A 21709-nucleotide genomic window follows, 5' to 3' on the forward strand; every position below is an offset into this window, starting at 1 on the left:
CAACATCTTATACCAAGCCTTATCAACTTCCTTGGAAGAACTAGTTTATTTTCATAAAGAAAATAACCAACATAATTCTATTACTTCATTTAAGCATTACCCTAAAGGAAAGGCTCATCAGCCATCAAAAGTATTTGCTCAGTGCAGCAAGCAGCTCAGCCCCTAGTTTTACTCTCACACAATCAGCTTTAATGAATATACCAAATAATCAGACCAGTAAAAAAGACTGGTAGTATAATTAAATAAATAACTTTATTTATGATACTTCAGATTTTATAAATGCCAACCATATAGCAATGAAAGTCCCATAAATTCTAGCTGAGGCACAACCACCAATCAAGGCCCTTTGAAAAATCAAAGATAATAAAGTGTCAGGGGAGAACAGTCTTGTTCTCCCAACAGAGAATTTAGTAAATGAACTTCTCTGATCCTTTAAGATTTACATTGGGAAAACTTAGACTTTCTTTTCAGGGCATCCCCAATCAAGTTATCTGATCAATCAACCCATATTTAGAAAAATAAACCCCATAGTTTAAAAAAATGTATCCAATGGCTTTCATACCCAGAACATAATAAAACTTTGACAACAGAATGAAAAAGCTCTCAGTTTCTGTACCAGATCAGGGGTTAGTATAGCCATCAGCTCTTGTATCAAGTTAACCTGAATGTCATCACCGATGCACTGTGATATCGTTAAGAACTCCATGCTCATATCCTTTTATTCCCTGTGGCACAGTCTGAGGTCAATACTATAAATACCAGAGTCCATTCCAATGGTGAAGAGCAACCTTCTTTCTTGGTGAGGAGTGTAGATGTTGACGTCTTCAAACTATTTGTGGTAGTTCAGGTGACTAAGTTGTAAGTTTACAGAAATGGAGAAATGGTTAAACCTGAAAAGAATTCTGGTGGGTGGTTTAAAATTCTGTTACTGTCCAGGGATGGTAGTAGAAGACAGGTGCAGATACAGATAGATTCTGTCACATGCACCTTCAACAGTAAAACCATTCTCTGGATGTTTGGAAAGCTTAACAGATTTGGAATGAGTAGGTTTTCATAAAACACAGACTTCCTGGTACATTAGGCAGTATTTCTTGAATCTTTGCTCATAAATCATGGAGCATTTACAAATGGAATAATCTGGATGGTGACCCCTCAATCAATGTCTTTTTACATGTGGCTTGCTGAACAGATCTCACTGAAAATTGAGCAGTCCCCTCACTCAGGGTTAATCCTGACATGATGAGGAATAGTTGGGGGCGCTGACAGACACTGGCTATTAGTTACTTTTACCATGGTAGAACTGAGATTGCATTTTCTCATAGTAGCAAGTATTAATCCAATGGAAGAAATAAACAAAACATCAAAACAATGACGGACAAAAAAGCCTGTTATTCTCAATGCTTTTCCAGCAATATAGTTAACCCCAGTGTGCATACAATTTAAAAAAAGAGGAAGAAAAAAGCTTTTCTTGCGGTGTTTGTCTTCTGTTTCAGACAACCTCAACTGTGTTGAAGTTGACCTGTTAGCATCTCAAAGAACCTGTGAAAAATGTAATTTTTCTGGAATACCAAAACAGGGGCACAGAGTAGAAATTTATAGCACAGCTTATCAAGAAATGACTTGTGATTTCTCTTCATGACTGTAAAATAAAAGGACAAGAACTATTTTTATTCACAACCCAATCTGGTGGCTGAAAGGAAAACAGTCTTTGGATATAGAGAAACCTGGTTTTCTAGAGTCCAGCTGTAAGATCTGGCTTGTTATCAGCCTTCAACACTATTACTGAAGCATAGAAACTCTGTTTCTGATTGGTTTACTTACCTCCTGGGAAGACAAAAGCAACTGAAAACTTTTTTTTTTTTTTAAACTAAAAACAGAAGGAAATGTGTGTTAGAAAAGATAGCACAGGAAAACTGTGGCTTCAGCTCAACCTGACCGTATCACAGAGTCCATCACCATCAGTCTTGAATTAATCCTGTTGGTCAGGCTAATCATCAGGACAATCAACTTCTCCTTCCTATTTTTCCTTATTCCGGATCAGGGTGTGAAAGTGGTGGTTGTCAAGAGTCCCTGGAGATGTTCCATCAGTGGAAAGCATACAGCAGCAATAGGATGGTACAGACACCAATAACACCGCCCAGGATGAGGGAGTCTCGCCGTTTCCTAAGATTGATTCGTTGGATCAGGCTGTTCACAGCAGGAAAACGATCTTTGGGAAATCTTTATTAAGGTCATATTTGAAGAAGCCTCTTTAGTGAAAAGTCACAGGGGTCACAAAAATAGAGATCAGTGGAGTCCAGAAACAATAAATAATGAGAAGAAATACAGAGGAAGAAAATTACACTGAGGGAGTCTTTAAAAAAACACATACCCAAACTGGGAACATCCTACTGCTCAAGGTCCCAAACCAACCGAGGAATTACAACCAGGCTTGGGGTCAGGGTGGGAGGTAGTGAGCTTAGGAACAGAGGGACTCTGCAGGGCAGGGAGGTGTAAGTACAGCCAATACCACTGCTAACAACACCCTATTCTGTTCTCTTTTCCTTTCTCTCTCTTTTTCTCTCTCTAAACCCCTTCTCTCAGGAAAGTGAGAAGTTCGGCCAGAAGAGTTCTGAAGTTCTTGATCCTCTCCTCACAGGGTGATAACCCCCTTGGAATCAGGCAATAGGTGGTGGCAACCAACTCTAGGGTCTGAATAAATCAGTCACTGGTGAATTATTTAAATTTTTTAGTTTACTCTGCAGCAGTAGGTAGGATATGGTAGGTAAGGGGGCTACACTGTTCTAGCTGTCCTACTTAGGAAACATAAAAAAAGATAGGAAATTTCCAATTTTAGAGGTTTAAAAAAGCAGTCACAGCTATATTTTACTTAGTATTTCAAAATATCTTCATACTCTTATTTGTATGTTGTAGACCAAAGCACATGCCTGTGCATCCTAACTTGTTTTGCATTTTTTAAAGTTTATTTACATTGAGAGAGAGCGAGAGAAAGGGGTGGGGGGGGGGGGCGGAGAGGCAAAGACAGAATCTCAAGCAGGCTCTGCACCGGCAGTGTGGAGCCTGACATGCAGCTCGAACTCATGAACCATGAGATCATGACCTGAGCCGAAACCAAGAGTCAGACCGACTGAGCCACCCAGGTGCCACTGTTTTGCATTTCTGACAATATACCTTCGGGTGCCTCCTCTTTGTTAATATAGGTATTTTATCAAAGTCAGGAAAATCACTGACAAAAACCACCTACAATACTAGAGAGCTAGAATAATACCTCCACTCTGTGAATCTTTATTGCATTTTCCTGTAATTAAACCACCCAGCAGGGACTATATTTATTTGTACACTTATATATTCTACATATTATATGATTAGGACCATGTTATCTTCTAATCTTGAATTTCCCTATCCAGAACAGAGCTTTACATATTGTAGGCATTAATGTGTTTTTTTAATTAATGAGAAAAATTTGCAGAAATAATTTTTAAAAATACTGAAGCAGCAGCAGCATGAAATAATAGGCAAAAACTTTTACAAGGTACAAATCTCATATAGAACAAATGCTTAATCTTCTCTTGCTTCGTAAAGAATCAACAATCCCCTTAGAATACTTTTGGCATTAGGGAATTCTGTCTAGAATGGGCATATTACCTTTAGAGAAGTCCCCCTCTCTCTCCTTCTATAATAATCTAGTTCAGTCCATGTAATAGTGTAGGCTGACCTTGTCCTCTGCCATCAGGTATATTTACAAACTCGGATTGGCCAGAAAGAATATTCCCTTCTAGTGACTCAAGCTGGGGCAACTACAGTCCTCTTGGGACTTTTATTACAGCTGGTAGAAAAGACCCCCTTTCCATGGGGATTTTTAACTGGCAGAAGGTGATTCTTCTAGCCATCTCTATCACTATGTGGAGAAAACCTCGTTGAGAATGAGGCCAATCACAGGAAAGCAAAGATAAGAGATGGAGTAGGTAGGGGGAAAAGAGAGAGGAAAAGCAGATTCTTGACAATAACATCTGAGCTCCTGAATTGAGCCATGCCTTAGGTTAAATTCTACCCCTGAATTTTAGATAAATATGAACAAATTAATTCCCTCCTTTCCCCCCTTAAGTCAGTCTAAATGAGGTTTCTGTTACTATCTCTCTATGGAGTCTCGACTAACACACGCATTTTGTTTTTGAACACACATTTTTCCAGAATTATTATAATTTGTGGTAATGGCAAGATGATACAATGTATATAACAGTACTCTGTAAACTGTACAGCCCTATGTAAAATATAAACAATTATGGATAAGTTATTTTGCACTTAGGGTGACAAAACAGGAACAAAATTCACAAAAAGTTGGAAAATACAAAATATACTTCAGGATATTCCTTAGGGAAGTACGTATCAAACTAAAAGTGACCTTAAATTATCTAGGACCAGGGTACCTGGGTGGCTCAGTCAGTTCAGTGGCTGACTCTTGGTTTTGGCTCAGGTCATGATCTCACTGTTCATGAATTCGAGCCCTGGGTCAGGCTCTGTGCTGACAGTGTGCAGCCTGTTTGGGATTCTCTCTCTCCCCCGCTCTCTCTGCTCCTTCCCTGTTCATGTTCTTTCTCTCAAAATAAATAAACTTAAAAAAAAATTATCTAGGACCAGAAGGTACTCAACTTTTTAGGCCCTTCCCCTTACTAATTGGGGAAGGAAACTTTTTCTCTAAAAGTCTTGACTTCTCAGAGAGTAAACAAAATGTTTCAGAGTAGCAGGCTTACCAGTTTCCCCACTGGGTTTCATGTTAGTATTAGTAATCCTAATTCAAATCAGGAAACTCAAGAATTAAAAATGTAGAGGTCACAATTAACAAGCAGAGAATCTATTCTAATGTTCAGCTTGTGCATAACGAATCACAATGAAAATACTCTAACAGCAGTTACAACTCATGTATGGCTGTCTCCTTCCTTCTCTTTCTAAGAATCTGACACTGACTTATTCTTCAAACTGGAGAAAGAAGTAATAAAAAAGCATATAATTTATGATGTTGAGGTAAGAATAATATATACTGTGGAGTTTTACTGGGGTGCCTGGGTGGCTCAGTTGGTTGAGCATCCAACTTCGGCTCAGGTCATGATCTCATGGTTCGTGGATTTGAGCCCCGCGTCAGACTCTGTGCTGACAGTTCAGAGCCTGGAGCCTGCTTTAGATTCTGTGTCTCCCTCTCTCTCTGCCCCTTCTCTGCTCATGCTCTGTCTCTCTATAATAAAACATTTTTTAAAAACTTAAAAAAAAAAATTTATTTATTTATTTTGGGAGAGAGGGAGGGAGGGAGAGAGAAGCGTGAGTGGGGGAGGCGCAGAGAGCGAGGGAGAGAGAAAATCCCAAGTAGGCTCCATGCTGTCAGTGTGGAGTCCGAACCCGGGCTTGATCTCACAACAGTGACATCATGACTTGAGACGAAATAAATCAAGAGTCAGGTGCTTAACCAACTGAGCAACCCAGGCGCCCCAGGAGTTTTTAAAATGTAAAATAATTTGAAAATTCATATTTATAATTTTCTAAATCTACTAATGTCAGACTTCTGGTGTAGAATCTTTCACAAATAGTACTAAACAGTATCAACTTCTACAGAGTAGGAATGCAAGGCATATTCATATGTAACTATTGATGCTCTCAACCACTACTGATGATGGCAACCTGACCAAAACCAAAACCAAAACCAAAAAAGCACACACACAGACCCCCACCCCCACCCCCACCTCAAAAACCTAGAGATTTCAAACTTTCAGAAAGGATACTGGCCAAAGTATTCATTTTGCTCTGAATTGACTTCAACATTCCTCTCTGTGAAGTCATGTTTTCTTTTGTTGCCATAGCAATGCTGAAGGGGGAAAAGAGAAGATAATTACGTCGGCATTTAAGATTATCCTGCGCAGATCCATCATATTCTTAAAAGTGAAGAGAAAACTAAGATGGGCAACATCATCTTGAAAAGCACAGGCAGGAAAAAAAATCATTTCCCAAGTCACCTTCCCACTGTCTTTTCCTGAATATCCACTCCATCCCTACTGCTATCTTCTGATGTCTTTCTGGACAGTAGGCCATTTCCTGTGATTTTTCCCAAAGTAACAAATGAAATAACAGAGAAATCCCTATTACAAAAGCTTCTTAAAATGGTTTTGAAAGGGGCCAGCTACTAAAAATATCTTTAATCAGGAAAACTGTTGAGAGAGAAGTAGGAAATTATAATCATAAAAAAAGAACCAAAAGTGTTAACACATCACAAAATACCCATATATAACCAGCCCTTAACTTATGAAAAGATTATGTTCCAGAATTCTACTTGAGAACCATCTAGGCAGATTTTAGGAGACACATGCAACATTAGGCTGGGTTTCCAAGCCAAGTGACAAAGGTTATGCATTCATTAAATGACTAAAGAGATGGGGGAACGTCCCTTCTCTTACAGACTATACTATAGTCTCTTCCATGTGACTATTCTGATGTCCTGTTTAAAAGAATCTCACTTAATATCTTTTTGCTTTCATGCCAGGATTAACTTCAACAGTCTTATCTCCCTGGGCATTAGAATCCTAGAGCATAGGTCAGTACCCATTTTTATATATAACACACAGGAGAGAGCTATAGATACTGATAACATAAAAAACAATAGGAAACAGAATGTCCTTGAATAATTCTGAAAATATATCAAACGTTGAAAAAAAAAAAAAAGCAACAGAGATGAAGAGATTCTGGGAAGATGATGATCAGAGCACAAATTCCTGACCCTATCGTTGGTCCAACTTCCTCCATGGAGGAACACATGAACAAAGGCAGATATGATGGGGAGGGGTCCATCTGAGATCCCTCATTCTTTTGAAATATCCAAGAAAGAAAGCCAGGTAGGCTATACTCTCTCAAGCAAGGGAAGAACCAAGGAATTGATGGCAGGGAAGACGAGATTTTTCTTCAAGCCTGGGGCAAAGCCCTAGGTTTCAATTCACCCTAAGGAACCCAACAATGGAAGATATGGACGTGCGTGTACAGGAGCTACAGTGATGCACTGAACTGTAGCTGGTAAAGGGTGGTACACACAACCACAGAAACCTATGAGCCAGGAGCTGACAGTCCATCAGATGGTGTGATGCCCGGCCCTGAAGAAGAAAAAACTGCTGGGGCACCCACTACCACCTAGTATGCCACTGCTTAGGGGTCTAATAGCCTGACCTATCTGGGAGCTGACTGAACACACTCTTGAACAGCCAAGACCAGGTATCCTATTGGAGGAAAATGCTAGGAGTACTCTAAGCAAATGACATATCAAAACTGAAATTTCAAGATTTGAGAAGGCCAAGAAGAAACAAAAGTGTGTGGGGAGACAGATCAAAGGATATATATTAGAGTGCTGTTTGGAATAGTAAGAGACAAGCAAACAAAAACACCCCCCAATGGAAACAACATTGGAATGGTTTAACAGATTATGATACAACGAAACTATGAAATAATATTTGGTTATTAAAAAGAATAAGTTGGCATTATTTCTATTAAACTGGAGGAATGTTTATGATACACTGAATAATTAACGAAGCCACAGAATGTGTAAAGTATGAATCCTTTTTTATTTTAAGCAATAAAACATCATTGTGTATGTTTGTATGACAATGAGAACGTATTTAGAAAGATACACAACTGTCAGTGAATACAAGTTACTTAGGGGATAGGAATGGAGGGACACTACCAGATGAACTTTTTTTTTTACATTTTAGAATGATTTAAATTGCTAAAATAAGAACACTGTACTTTTCTAAACTATACACATCTCACAAAGAAAATTACAGGAATTCCACCTGAGTGATGAAGAAACGTGAATAACATTATCAGCGCCAAATCTACTGTAGTTATTTGCCTCAGTACCGCTAGGAGTTAAGCATGATTTATAAAAGTTTTTCCCAGATCCTAGAAAAGATCAAGATTTAAAGGGATCAGGTATCTCTGAAGGCAAAACTGTGAAATAGGGCTAAAAATGGAAATTTGTGCAAGGAATTGCCAGACCCCTAAATTATCTTCCCTGAACAACACAGTCAGGTGACTGCCCCCAGTTCAGTAGCAGATCTAACCTAGAAAAAGAGACCTTAAAGATCCTGACATTTTGAAGTTCCCCACAAAACAACCAGGTCCCTTTCTGATCATGCATTGTAAGGCCTACTACTTGGCAAGTCCCACCACCCATGTACAGAGAACTAGCTTCCAATTACTGGATTTTCTGGAGCCTCACCCTTAAATATGAACAAAAAATCAAGAATCACTACAAGTTTGAGAAGAGCCTCTAAGAGAGATCCAAATAAAAACTATCAAATAGAAAAGTGAGTCTGAGGAAACAGAGGCAATAACAGAAGTTCAAGAAACTCTAAAACTGAATTATATTTAATGTCTTCAGAGAGAGAAAGAAGGTATCACACCCATGAAAGACATAAATGTATGTGTGTGTGTGTGTGTGTGTGTACATGTGTGTAAGAGTGTACCCACCACTGAGAAAAGAGCCGGTATAAATTAAAAAAAAAAGAATGGAAATAAAAGTGTAACAAATCTCAAAAGGACAAACTGAGTAAACCCCTCAGAAAGTAGAAAAAAAGATAAGTGGAAAACGGAGAAAGGGTAAAAAAAGGAACAGAAAGCCCAACATGTTACCTTTTAAAATTAAAACCAAAAAAAAAAAAAAGAAAAAAGAAAAAAGAAAACAAAAACAGTGAAGAAGGAGGTGGGAAAATGAGAGTTTAAGAAAATGTCTCAGAACTGAAGAGGAGTTTCCAGACTGTAGGAACTCATCCAATGGCCAGTACAACGAACTGGAAAAGATGCATGATAAGGTTAAAAAACACCAAAAGCATAGGGAAAAAGGGATAATCCTAAAAGCTTCCAGAGGAAAAAGGCTCATCACATACAAAGGAACAGAAATCTTAACTGGCACTGAACTTAAAAACAATACTGGAAACAATGTCATCAAAAATTTCAAAATTATTCCTAACTTAGCTAAACAATGAATCAAGAATAGATGTGAAAAGTCCAAAAGTTGTACCTCCTGTTCTTTCTCAGGAAACCACTGAAGAACGTGGTCCAGTATAATGAGGGAATAAACTAAGAGTTTATGGAAGACACCAAATCCAAGAAATAAGTGATCCAATAAAGGAGGTCACTGAGGTATCTGGGTGGCTCAGTCTGTTAAGCATCCGACTCTTGATTTTGGCTCAGGTCATGATCTCATGGTTGGTGGGTTTAAGCCGCCAAGTCGGGCTCTGCACTGACAGCGTGGAGCCTGCTTGGGATTCTCTCTCTTTCCCGCTCTCTCTCATAAATAAATAAACATTAAAGAAAAAATGGAGGTCATTTTAAGGTAATGGGGATAGAGCATCCCAGGACCAGTGCAGGATGGCAGGTCTAGAGAACAACCAGTCAAGATTAAAATAGAAGGAAGCAGACAATGTTAACTTTACACGGAATTTTAGATCCAAAGAACGAAAAGAACACAAGAAGAGTCCAAAATAACAACGTCCTTTGCATCATTAGCTTTTTTTTCTAAGTTTATTTATTTGTTTTGAGAGGAAAAGAAAGCACTAGTCAGGGAGGGGCAAAGAGAGGGAGAGAGAGAGAATCCTAAGCAGGTATGTGCTGTCAGTGCAGAGCCCGATGTGGTGCTTGAGCCCATGGACCATGAGATAATGACTTTAGCCCAAGGCAGATGCTTAACTAACTGAGCCATCCATGTGCCCCTGCATCATTAGTTCTTATTCATAATTTTTCCCTTCAGTGTATGTCTATGATAGAATATAAGGTATTTAAAATGAGGCTTTAAAAATTATTTATTTATTTATTTATTTTAATGTTTATTTATTTTGAGAGGGGGAGGGAGGGGCAAAGAGACAGGGGGAGAGAGAATCCCAAGGAGGTTCTGTGCTGTTAGTGTAGAGCTGGATACAGGGCTCAATTTCATGAACCATGAACCTGAGCCAAAATCAAGAGTCAGACACTTAACCAACTGAGCCACCCAGGTGCCCCTGTTTTATTTTTTCTATATTTTGTTTTAGAGAGAGAGAGGGAGAGCATGCATGCCAGCGAGGGAGAGGGGCAGAGGGAAAGAGAAGGAGAATCTTAAGCAGGCTCCACACTCAGCACAGAACCCAGCATGGGGCTTGATCCCATGACCCTGGGATCAGGACCTGAGTCAAAATCAAGGGTCGGATGCTCAACCAACTGAGCCACCCAGGTGCCCCTAAAATGTGATTGTTTTAATATAAATTTATAAAGTACTTTAAAACAGGTATTATGGTCTTATATAAAGTAACACAATTTCATTTAAAGCTAGGCTGAGCATCTGAAAGCAATCTTTGAATCATATATGCCTGTTTTTTTACACTGGGACTATCACTATCTCCCATGCACTCTGACTCAGAAGTAGATAAAGAAGATTAAAAAATAATTTCCACAAAGCACTTTGTATTCCTTGGAGAATGGATATTATCATCATACATTATGTTATTATCTTGGTGAATATGCATGATTGCCAGTACCACACAAAGTATATCTAGACATACTTTCCCATCTCACTGCATCATCTGGAGTCAAGCTGAGTGAAATCTAGACTGTTGTTATATCAAGGGTCAAATACTCAGAGGCAAAACATAAGCTCCAAATAATATATAATGCTTTTAAAATGATAAATCATTGATGTGCTTACTGGAACTTTCTTACCTGTTGTGTGAACTAAACTCAGACACTTATTTTTTCAACAACAGACAATATCAGTTATACATTTAAAGCTTAAGAATAAGTTAATATTAAAAATATCAGTTCTTTTCAATTAAGTGATGCCAGAGTCTATATTCAGTTGTGTACATATTCTTAAAATCTATTTTTATCTCCAAGAGTAAAAAGTAAATTGTTACATATAGAATATGCAAAAACAATTATCTGACACTTAAATTTTATATTACCTAGAAGTAATCATAACTAGCTTTAGAATCAATAAAATTTTACTTGTGATATCTACCAGATTTTGAAATAAAGGGAAATAGTGAAATAAAAGACTTCATAATTATATTATTTTGCTTTTACCTAGCAAAATAACAGCAGCAGTGATTCAATGGTTCTCAAATGTTCCTATACTAGGAAGTACTCCAAATTTTTTATACTCATATTACCAGCCCTTAAATAGGCCAGCTTTGAATTGAAAAGCTTAATTAAGACAGCCTGGCCCAAAGAAGATCAGGCAGAAAGAGGAGGGGAAAAAAGGAAGAAAAAAGGAAAAGGATTATAGAGAAAGTTTAAGTAAAAAGTCCTTAGCAAATGCTATCTTACTTTATGTGCTGTTGAAAGGGAAGGAGTCACAAGGAAAATATTTCAGTTGACAATTAGGCAATTTTGCAAAACCTTTGCCCAGATGGACAACCCAATGCATGCAATTTAAACAAAATCCCCAGATATGATAACTACACATTATTATAAGAGATTATAATTTATTAAATAATGATAGAAACATTATAATCTACTAAATAAAATAAGAATCCATGAGCCTGTATCAATATAAATGCATACTTAAAATGTGAACAATGAAATATTTAGTGGTAGAGAGGCATCATGTCTGCAATTTATTTTCAGGTAGTTCAAAAAACGAAAAGTGAAAAAGCAAATGTGGCAAACTGTTAACGTGTGGGGAATCCAGGTGAAGCGTATATGGGAATTCTTTGTACTACTGGAATTTTCCTGAAATCTGAAATATCAGAAGGTACTGGGATCATGACCTGAGCCAAAATCAAGGGTCGGACGCTCAACTGACTGAGCCACCCAGGCGTCCCTGACAAAGCTACCACTGACAGATTACCTAGTATCATTCACACATTGTATTAGGCATTTTACTCATTATCTTTCATCTTCACAACAATTTTTTAGGGAGGTATGATCATCAATCCCGGTTTTTGAACACATAAGAAAATGAAGACTCCAAGTAACTTAACCAAGAACAGATATCTACTAAGTAGCACAAACCAAATCACACTCCAAAGCTTGTACACTTTCTACAAGGTGGGAAATACAGTAGTAGCTTAGATAGAGCTCTGGTCCTAGAATTATAGAGATTCAGGTTTGAGCATTTGAATCCTGAACACAATTTATCAATCATGTCACCACAAGCAAATTACTTACCTTAATTTCTTTTTTGTTTTGGACAGTGTTTATTTCATGGGTCATTAAAGAAATTAAATAAAATAAAGCATGTAAAGCATTTGAGACAATACCAAGGCCTACAGTAAGAGTACATGTTTGTTGTTGTTTCCATGTACTTCATCACACCTTTCCCAAAAAATGCTTTAGACATTGCTGAAGTCTAACTGTAGAGATCATATCTAGTTCATTTACTTTTTTACCATCATAAGATAGTATCTAAAAATTCACCAAACCTAGAGAATTAAGTAGTTCAAACCAACATAATTGTCCCTTACCTTAAGCAATAAACTACTTCAGTGTTATTACAGATAATACTAAATATTACTGCAGCACATTTTCCACAGCTGCTGTGACTGAAACCCAATCTACATAAATGGTATATACACAAAATCACATGTCTAAGATGGTTTTCCTTAAAAAAAAAAAAAATAATAAAAAGACTGAAGTTGAAAGTACTGAGTATGAATTAATCAGAAAAATTAACCTTGGTAAGTCAGCTTAATTCCACTAATTCTTGAAACAAATATTTTGTGCTTCAAATGTCTCTTATAAGTGAAAGACACAGTAAAAATTCATCACAATCTAGTGAAATTCCCATCTCTAAGGATGATAAGTGAACTTTATCCCTAGTTACAGGGTTAACCTGATCTGTTCACTTATGTTGCAAACAAACAAAAAACAATAGAGTAAAACAAATTTTTTTTCCTACCTTATTGTCTCTTCTATCAGACGATCTGAGCTGCAAATAAAATGGAAATTAAAATTCTGGAATTATTAAAGCACTTTAAAACTTGTACTTAATTTTTCTACATTTTAGAGAATAATTTTTCAGACATTTATACAAACAGAATACCCAGACTTTTGAAAGCATCTGGAGTATATTCTGGTCCCCGAAATAAATTTAATTTATCCACATATATAATTTTCATCTTACTTTTGTTAGCTTAAATCTATTTCTTTCACAGAGAAACTTGATGACTAAAGACAGAACAGGGTTTTTTTTAAAAATGTTTATTTATTTTTGAGAGAGAGAGAGAGAGAGACAGACAGACAGACAGAGTGCAAGCGGGGCAGGGACTGAGAGAGGGAGACAGAGAATCCAAAGCAGGCTTCAGGCTCTGACCTGTCAGCACAGAGCCCAATGAGGGGCTCAAACCCACAAACCGTGAGATCATGACCTGAGCCGAAGTCAGATGCTTAGCCGACTGAACTGCCCAGGCACCTAAGACAGAACAGTTTTAATGACAGCATAAAGACATGAAACTTCTTTAATCTAGATAGCTCAAACTTGTCACCACCATCTATTCAAAACTTAAGAATTACAACCAACTTGTTGAGGCAGGATAAGGAAATATAGTTCTGAGGCCTATAAGAAGTAATTATTTACACCTTAAAGTTCCTTCCATTTTGGGGAAATAGTTTTTTGTTTTGGAAACGAAACCAAATTTCAGCTTACAAAATTTACAATTCAAGAATCTGAATAAAGATACTAAATGCAATGTTTGCCTTTATGCATCAGACCTTGGACACAAACAACTCTATTTTAGGGAGGAATTTATAGGTATTTAAACTGGTATAAAGGTGCTGCTTTACAGCAGAAAGTGGGAAAACTAACTCCTAAACATCTGCATCTGCGCAGCACATGCAAGGTGCACAGTAGGTTCTCAATTCAATATTTGCATATTTTCTTCCAACTGCTTCTATACAAAAGAATTTCTAAGTTCACTGTATAAAATAACTTGAGGTTTCATAATAGGAAACCTAAGTTACTGCATGAACTAGGTGACAAAGATGAGCTTTAAAAATACCATAAAAGGGGCACCTGGGTGGCTCAGTCAGTTAAGCATCCAACTCTTGGTTTTGGCTCAGGTCATGATCTCACAGTTCGCGAGACTAAGCACTGTGTCGGGCTCTGTGCTCACAATATGGAGCCTGTTTGGTATTCTCTCTCTCTCTTTTTCCCTGTCTCTTCCCTGTTCACACTCTCTCTCTCAAAATAAGTAAATAAACTTTAAAATAATAATAATAATAACAATAATAATAATAAAAGGATCATACATGATGATTAAGTGGGATTTATTCCAGGGATGCAAAGATGGTTCAACATTTACAATCAGTCAATGGAATACACCACCCTAACAAAATGAAGGACGAAAATCACATAATCATCGCAACAGATGCAGAAAAAGCATCTGACAAAAGTCAACATCCATTTATGATAAAAACTCTCAACGAAGCATGTACAGAGGAAATGTACCACAACATAATAAATGTTATGTACATGGCAAGCCCACAACTAGTATAATTTATGATGAAAAGCTAAAAGCTTTTCCTCTAAGATCAGAAACAAGGATGCCGACTCTTGCCACTTTTATTCAATAGTTTTAGAAGTCCTAGCCAGAGCAATTGGGCAAGAAAAAGAAATAAAAGGTATCCAAATTTGAATATTATACATAGAAATATATATATCTATAATTATATCTATATTACATATAGAAAACCCTAAAGACTCCATCAAAAAACTTCAGAATGAATTCAGAAAGCTGCAGAATATAAAACTCATAACTCAAAAATTGGTTGTTTCTATACACTAATAATGAACTATCAGAGAAATTAAGAAAACAATCCCATTTATAACTGCATAAAAAAGAATAAAGTACCTAGGAATATATTTTACCAAGGAGGTGACTTATATATTGAAAATGACAAGACATTAATAAAAAACACTGAAAGAAGACACAAATAAATGGAAAGATATTCCATGCTCATGGATTGGAAGAATTAATACTATTACAATATCCATACTGTCCAAAGCAATATGTAGATTCAATGTAATTCCTATCAAAATTCCAGCGGCATTTTTTTTTTTTTTACAGAAACGAAACAAACAATCCTAAGATGTATAAGGAATCATAAAGGACTCTGAATAACCAAAACAATCTTGAGAAAGAAGAACTAAGCTGGAAGTACCATGCTCCCTGATTCCAAACTATATTACAAAGCTATAGAAATTAAAATAGTATGGTACTACCATAAAAACAGACATAGATCAATACAAAAGAAAGCCCAGAAATAAACCCATGCATAGATAGTTAATTTATGATAAAGGAGCCAAGAATATACAATAGGGAAAGGGCAGTTTCTTTAATAATATATACACACACACACACACACACACACACACACACACACACTCACAATGGAATACTACTCATCTGTAAAAAAAGAATGAAATCCTGCCATTTGCAACAACACTGATGGAGCTAGACAGAGTATTATGTTGAGTGAAATAAGTCAGTTAGAGAAAGACAAATACCAAATGACTTCACTTATATGTGGAATTTATTAAACAAATGAGTAAAGGGGAAAAAAAGAGAGAGGCAAACCAAGAAACAGACTCTTAACTATAGAAAACAGACTGATGGTTACCAGAAGAAGATGGGTAGGAGGTCAGGTTAAATAGGCGATGGGGAGCATTGGGTGTTGTATCGAAGTGCTGGATCACTATATTGTAATACTTGAAACTAATATTACACTGTATGTTAACTAACTGGAATTTAAACAAAAACTTTAAAAAATTATTCAAAAATCAATCAATGTAACTCACCATATATGAACAGGCTAAAAAGCATTTGACAAAATATAACACCTATTCATGAGGGAAATTCTCGGAAAAATAAGAATAGAGGGATATTTCCTCAACTTGATAGAGTATCTACAAAAACTTATAGCTAGCATTATACTTAACAGTGAAAGACTGAACATTTCTCCCTAAGACCTGGGACAGGGCAAGGAAGCCCATTCTCACCACTCTTATTCAAAAATAGTGCTGGAAGTTCTAGGCATGCAATAAAGCAAGAAAAGGAAATAAAAGACATACAATTGGAAAGGAAGAAATAAAATTATCTTTATTTGCAGATGACAAGACTGCCTACACAGAAAATCCCAAATAAACTATATAAAAACACCTAGGGGCGTCTGGGTGGCTCAGTCGGTTAAGTGTCCAACTTCGGCTCGTCATGATCTCGCAGTTCACGAGTGCAAGCCTCGCGTTGAGCTCTGTGCTGACAGCTCAGAGCCTGGAGTCTGCTTCGGGTTTTGTGTCTCCCTTTCTCTGCCCCTCTCCCACCCACACTCTGTCTCTCTCTCTCTCTCTCTCTCTCAAAAATAAACATTAAAAATTTTTTAAATAAAAAAATAAAAACTAGAGTAAGTCAGTTCAGCAAAGTTGCATTACAAACATGCAAAAATCAACTGTATTTCTATGTACTAGGAAAAAACATGTGGACCCCAAACCTAAAAAGACAATGCCATTTATAACTGTTCAAAGAAAAAAAACATAGATGTAAATCTAACAAAACCTGTATAGGACTTGTATAGGACAATTACAAAATGCTGATGAAAGTAATCAAAGAAGATCTAAATAAATGGAGAGACACATCACATTCAGGGATTGGAAGACTCAACAAAGTAAAGATGCCAATTCTCAAACTGATTTACAAATTTAACACAATTCCTAGATATAGATAAGATCACTGCAAAATATATAAGAAAGCCAAAAGAATTAGAATAACTAAAGCGATTCTGAAAAAAGAATAAATTAAAGTCAGTTTACCCAATTTCAAGACTTATTACCTATCTACAGTAATCAAGACTGGGTGGAAAAAAGACTGTGTTACTGGTCGAGGGACAGACACAGAGATCAGTGGAACAGAAAAGTGCCCAGAAATAGTCCCACACAGATATGTCCAACTGATTGTTTTTTCTCATTTAGATCTCATAAGTAGCACTTGAGGTGGATATCTAAGAGCTGAGTTTTTAAAATACTGAAATGAAATCATGTAACATAAAATTAACCATTATAAAGTGTACAATTTAGTGGCATTTAGTACATTCACACTATTGTGCAAATAACTGACACCACCAAATACAGGTGAGGATACGGAGAAACTAGATCATTCACACATTAGCAGGAATGTAAAATGGTAGCCACTCTAGAAAATAATTTTAAAACTAGTTAAAAAGTAAACACACAGCTACCATACGACCCAGCAATTGCACTCCTGGGCATTTATCCCAGAGGAAAAAAAAATATGTTCACACAAAAACTTGTACGTGAATGTTCACAGAAACTTTTGTGTGTTAACAGCCAAAAGCTGGAAACAACCCAGAAATCTTTCAATGGGTGAATGGTTAAACAAATTGTGGTACATCCATAGTATGGAATACTACTCAGCAATAAAACAAAACAAAACAAAAAACCAAACCAAACAACAACAAAAAAGGTGCTAGTGATACATGCAACAAGCTGCTCGAAACTCCAGAGAATCATCCTGAGTGAAAAAGTCAATCTGAAATGGTTATATACCATATGATTCCAGGTATAAACAACATTCATGAAATGACAAAATTACAGAAATGGAAAACAGATGAGTGGTTGTTGCCAAGGGTTAATGGGGAAGGGAGAGGCAGGAGGGAAATAGCTTTTAAAAGGGAGAATGGGGGGGCACCTGGGAGACTCAGTTGGTTAAACGTCTGACTCTTGATTTTGGTTCAGGTCATGATCTCACAGGTTTGTGAGTTGGAGCCCAGCATCAGGCTCTGTGCTGACAGTGTGAAGCCTGCTTAGGATTCTCTCTCTCTGCCCCTCCCCAGCTCTCTTTCTCTCTCTCTCTCATAAAAAACAAATAAACTTAAAAAAAAAAATAGTAAAAAAATAAAAGGGCGATGGAGAAACCTGGTGGTGATGGATAAACTCTGACAAGTTTATCACTATCTTGGTTGTGATATATAGTGTTATAATTTTACAAGATGCTACCTCTGGGTGAAATGCACATGAATCTACAATTAACTCAAAATAAAAAGTGAAAAATTTTAAACCTGAAGTGTTGACCAATGTACCAATTCTAAGTTAGATTAAATATAATGGTACATACCTTAAATAGTATACAGTGGTGAAGCAATGTTAAAAAAACAACAACAGAGAAACTACTGTGTGGAAAATACATTTCTAACTAAACTCAACTGAACCTGCCTAGACAGTAATGCAAAAATACAAAGCTAAGCATTTCACACAAATCATGAGAAAATCAGCCAGATATACTTTAATGTTAGTTATCTGATTTCTACAAGATTTGAAAATACACTAGCATTTCTTTTCTATCTGTTTTCAACCATAGATGTCAGAGCTAAATTTCAGTAAACTAGCTAATAAATTAGTTTAACTATTAGACTTTGGTTGGAAAACAAAGTCATTATGTTTTCTATTCAAAGACAATGTCCTTGCAGAAGTTGAAATGCCCACTAAGGAACAACTTTCTATATCATGACATAGCAAGAAAATTCTTTGATGTTGTTTGTAGCACACAGATATAAGCCTTGGTTTATGTAATAAGTATGTTCCTTAAAAGATATCCTTTCTAAAAGTAACATTTTGGCCAACTGAAATCGTATTTTAAATGTAGTAAGGGGGTGCCTGGGTGGCTCAGTCGGTTAAGCGTCCGACTTCGGCTCAGGTCATGATCTCGCAGTTTGTGAGTTCGAGCCCCACATCGGGCTCTGTGCTGACACCTCAGAGCCTGGAGCCTGCTTCGGATTCTGTGTCTCCCTCTCTCTCTGCCCCTCCCCCACTCACACTCTGTCTCTCTCACACAAATAAATAAACATTAAAAAAAAAAAAAAATAAATGTAGTAAGGCCATTCTACTTACATAAATCAAATTAAAAATCTTACAAGGCAAATACTCATGCCTCCATTCTTTGTTCTTCATATTTTTTTGTATAAAAATAGATCTTCAATAATAGGTTCTCTTAAACTATTTTCATTGAGATAGGTCATTTTATATTTCTTTTTTTGTTAATTTTTTTTAACGTTTATTTATTTTTGAGACAGAGAGAGACAGAGCATGAACGGGGGAGGGGCAGAGAGAGGGAGACACAGAATCTGAAACAGGCTCCAGGCTCTGAGCGGTCAGCACAGAGCCCGACGCGGGGCTCGAACTCACGGACCGCGAGATCATGACCTGAGCCGAAGTCGGCCGCTTAACCGACTGAGACACCCAGGCGTCCCATGTCATTATATATTTCTGAGATTCACAACTTATCTTCATATAATGGTAATTTTACAGCATCATCTGAACTGCAGTCAAATAAAACAGTTTTCCGGCTTTCCCTAAAAAGGAAACCAACCTAATAATAGGTTTTACTTATAAAGAACACCAGAATTATAATCCCAAATACCCTATTCTATGGAGGAAGGAGGTCCTCCCTCCCCATGGTATCCTTCATTTATACAGTGGCACATACAGAGGAAGCCCAGTGATTTTTAAATTTCTTCTCAGACTGCCCAAAGTCTCAAAGTCCTTAATTAGCTAAGCCCTCCACTGACTAAACATCATTCACTAAGAGCATCCTGGATAGTGTGGATACCCATTTAACAACAGAATGGCTCCATAAAGATGGCATAATCTAGTAAAAGTCAAATTTAAAACTGCTTTCCTTTGGGGCATTAACATATACAATCAAGTGGAATTATCCTTCTTAAACAAGCACTTCATAACAGCCCACAGGCATTCATCTGAGTCTGTAATTAAGCAACAAGTTTCTGTTTCTTTCAAGACCAATTTGAACTAGCTGAAAACAATGAGCCAAATTTCATCACTAATTATTGTATGGAGGAATCACTAAAGCCACATTTAAATAATTCTTTTTAAAATAATTCATTTCCTCCAACATACATATTGCAAATGGTACCAATTTCAGGAATGAAAATGGGATTTCAAGAACATTATTTGAAAGCAATTTAAACCAACAAAAATAAGAATGTGGCAAGATCACTCAGATAACACCTAATTAGAACCCTCTTTTATTCTATTAAGTAAACAAGTAAATAAGTAAAATAAGCAAGTACATAATAAATACAATTTTAAAACTGAGCCCTTTATAAACTGCAATCGATGAGGCTGTCACCCACTAATCCTACAATTTACAACAAATACTGTAGTAATGTAGTCTTTCACTTATAGTTAACCAGAGAGGCCCTCAAGATCTGGGTCTTATTTCTGTATAAATATCTCTTAAAACATGTTAAGTGAATATAATGAAGCTACAGTAGGATACAAAAACCTGTTTCAGGGGCGCCTGGGTGGTTCAGTCGGTTAAGCGTCCGACTTCAGCTCAGGTCATGATCTCACAGTTCATGGGTTCGAGTCCCGCGTTGGGCTCTGTGCTGATAGCCCGGAGCCTGGAGCCTGCTTCTGATTCTGTGTCTCCCTCTCCCTCTGCCCCTCCCCCACTTGCAGTCTGCCTTTCTCTCTCTCTCTCTCTCTCTCTCTCTCTCTCTCTCTCTCTCTCTCTCTCAAAAATAAGTAAACATTAAAAAAAATTATATTAAAAAAACTGTTTTAGAGCTAACAGATGTTTACTTTACAGATAACATCTGGAAGATACAGAAAAACAAAGATGGAAATAGAAATTATTTGTAATCCCTCTTCCACGAATATTGTGGTTTATTTCTTTCCAATCTGGGTTGACCAAGAATATCTTTACTTGCTTTTGTGTGTGTGTGTGTGTGTGTGTGTGTGTGTGTGTGTGTGTGTGTGGCTTATTTGGCACAGTAATTTTTAAAATATTTACATGAAGTTACCTAAGGACAAAAAGTAAGGCATCTGACAGACTCTGAATTCTAATTTAGGGAGAAAAAAGAGAAAAGTAAAAGCTAAATTATTAGCAGTGAGTTCCCGGAAAGTCACTTCTTCCATTTTTTAAAATTAGTAGACTTATTTTTTAGAAGAGTTTTAGTATTCAGTAGAAAGTAGAGTTCCCATATACCCATTTTCCCCCACCTATTATTATTATTTTTTTAATATATGAAATTTATTGTCAGATTGGTTTCCATACAACACCCAGTGCTCATCCCAAAAGATGCCCTCTTCAATACCCATCACCTACCCTCCCCTCCCTCCCACCCCCCATCAACCCTCAGTTTGTTCTCAGTTTTTAAGAGTCTCTTATGCTTTGGCTCTCTCCCACTCTAACCTTTTTTTTTTCTTCCCCTCCCCCATGGGTTCCTGTTAAGTTTCTCAGGATCCACAGAAGAGTGAAAACATGGTATCTGTCTTTCTCTGTATGGCTTATTTCACTTAGCATCACACTCTCCAGTTCCATCCACGTTGCTACAAAGGGCCATATTTCATTCTTTCTCCTTGCCACGTAGTACTCCATTGTGTATATAAACCACAATTTCTTTATCCATTCATCAGTTGATGGACATTTAGGCTCTTTCCACAATTTGGCTATTGTTGAGAGTGCTGCTATAAACATTGGAGTACAAGTGCCTCTATGCATCACCCCCCACCTATTATTAACATCTTTTAGTGTGGTATCTTTATTACAATTGATGAGACAATACTGATAGTTAAATAAAACCCATAGTTTATATTAGGGTTCACTCTTTGTGCTGTATAGTACTACAGGTTTTAACAAATGCATAATGTCATGTATCCATCTTATAGTGTTATGTA

General features: G+C 36.9%; 1 protein-coding gene across 2 annotated transcripts in view; it reads right to left on the reverse strand.

Moving 5' to 3' along the window:
- Positions 1-233: 233 nt before the first annotated feature.
- Positions 234-21709, reverse strand: part of GOSR1 (golgi SNAP receptor complex member 1) — a 46779-nt gene continuing 25303 nt past the window's right edge. For both annotated transcript variants that reach the window (XM_043585545.1, XM_043585547.1), the window contains exons 7-9: positions 12899-12928; positions 5772-5854; positions 234-2209 (exon numbers count right to left, since the gene is read on the reverse strand). In XM_043585545.1, coding sequence (XP_043441480.1) covers positions 2085-2209; positions 5772-5854; positions 12899-12928 — 238 coding nt within the window. In that variant the 3' untranslated portion in view covers positions 234-2084. The remainder of the gene's footprint in view (positions 2210-5771; positions 5855-12898; positions 12929-21709) is intronic.

The sequence above is a fragment of the Prionailurus bengalensis genome, chromosome E1 (assembly GCF_016509475.1).
Source record: "Prionailurus bengalensis isolate Pbe53 chromosome E1, Fcat_Pben_1.1_paternal_pri, whole genome shotgun sequence".
Lineage (NCBI taxonomy): Eukaryota > Metazoa > Chordata > Mammalia > Carnivora > Felidae > Prionailurus > Prionailurus bengalensis.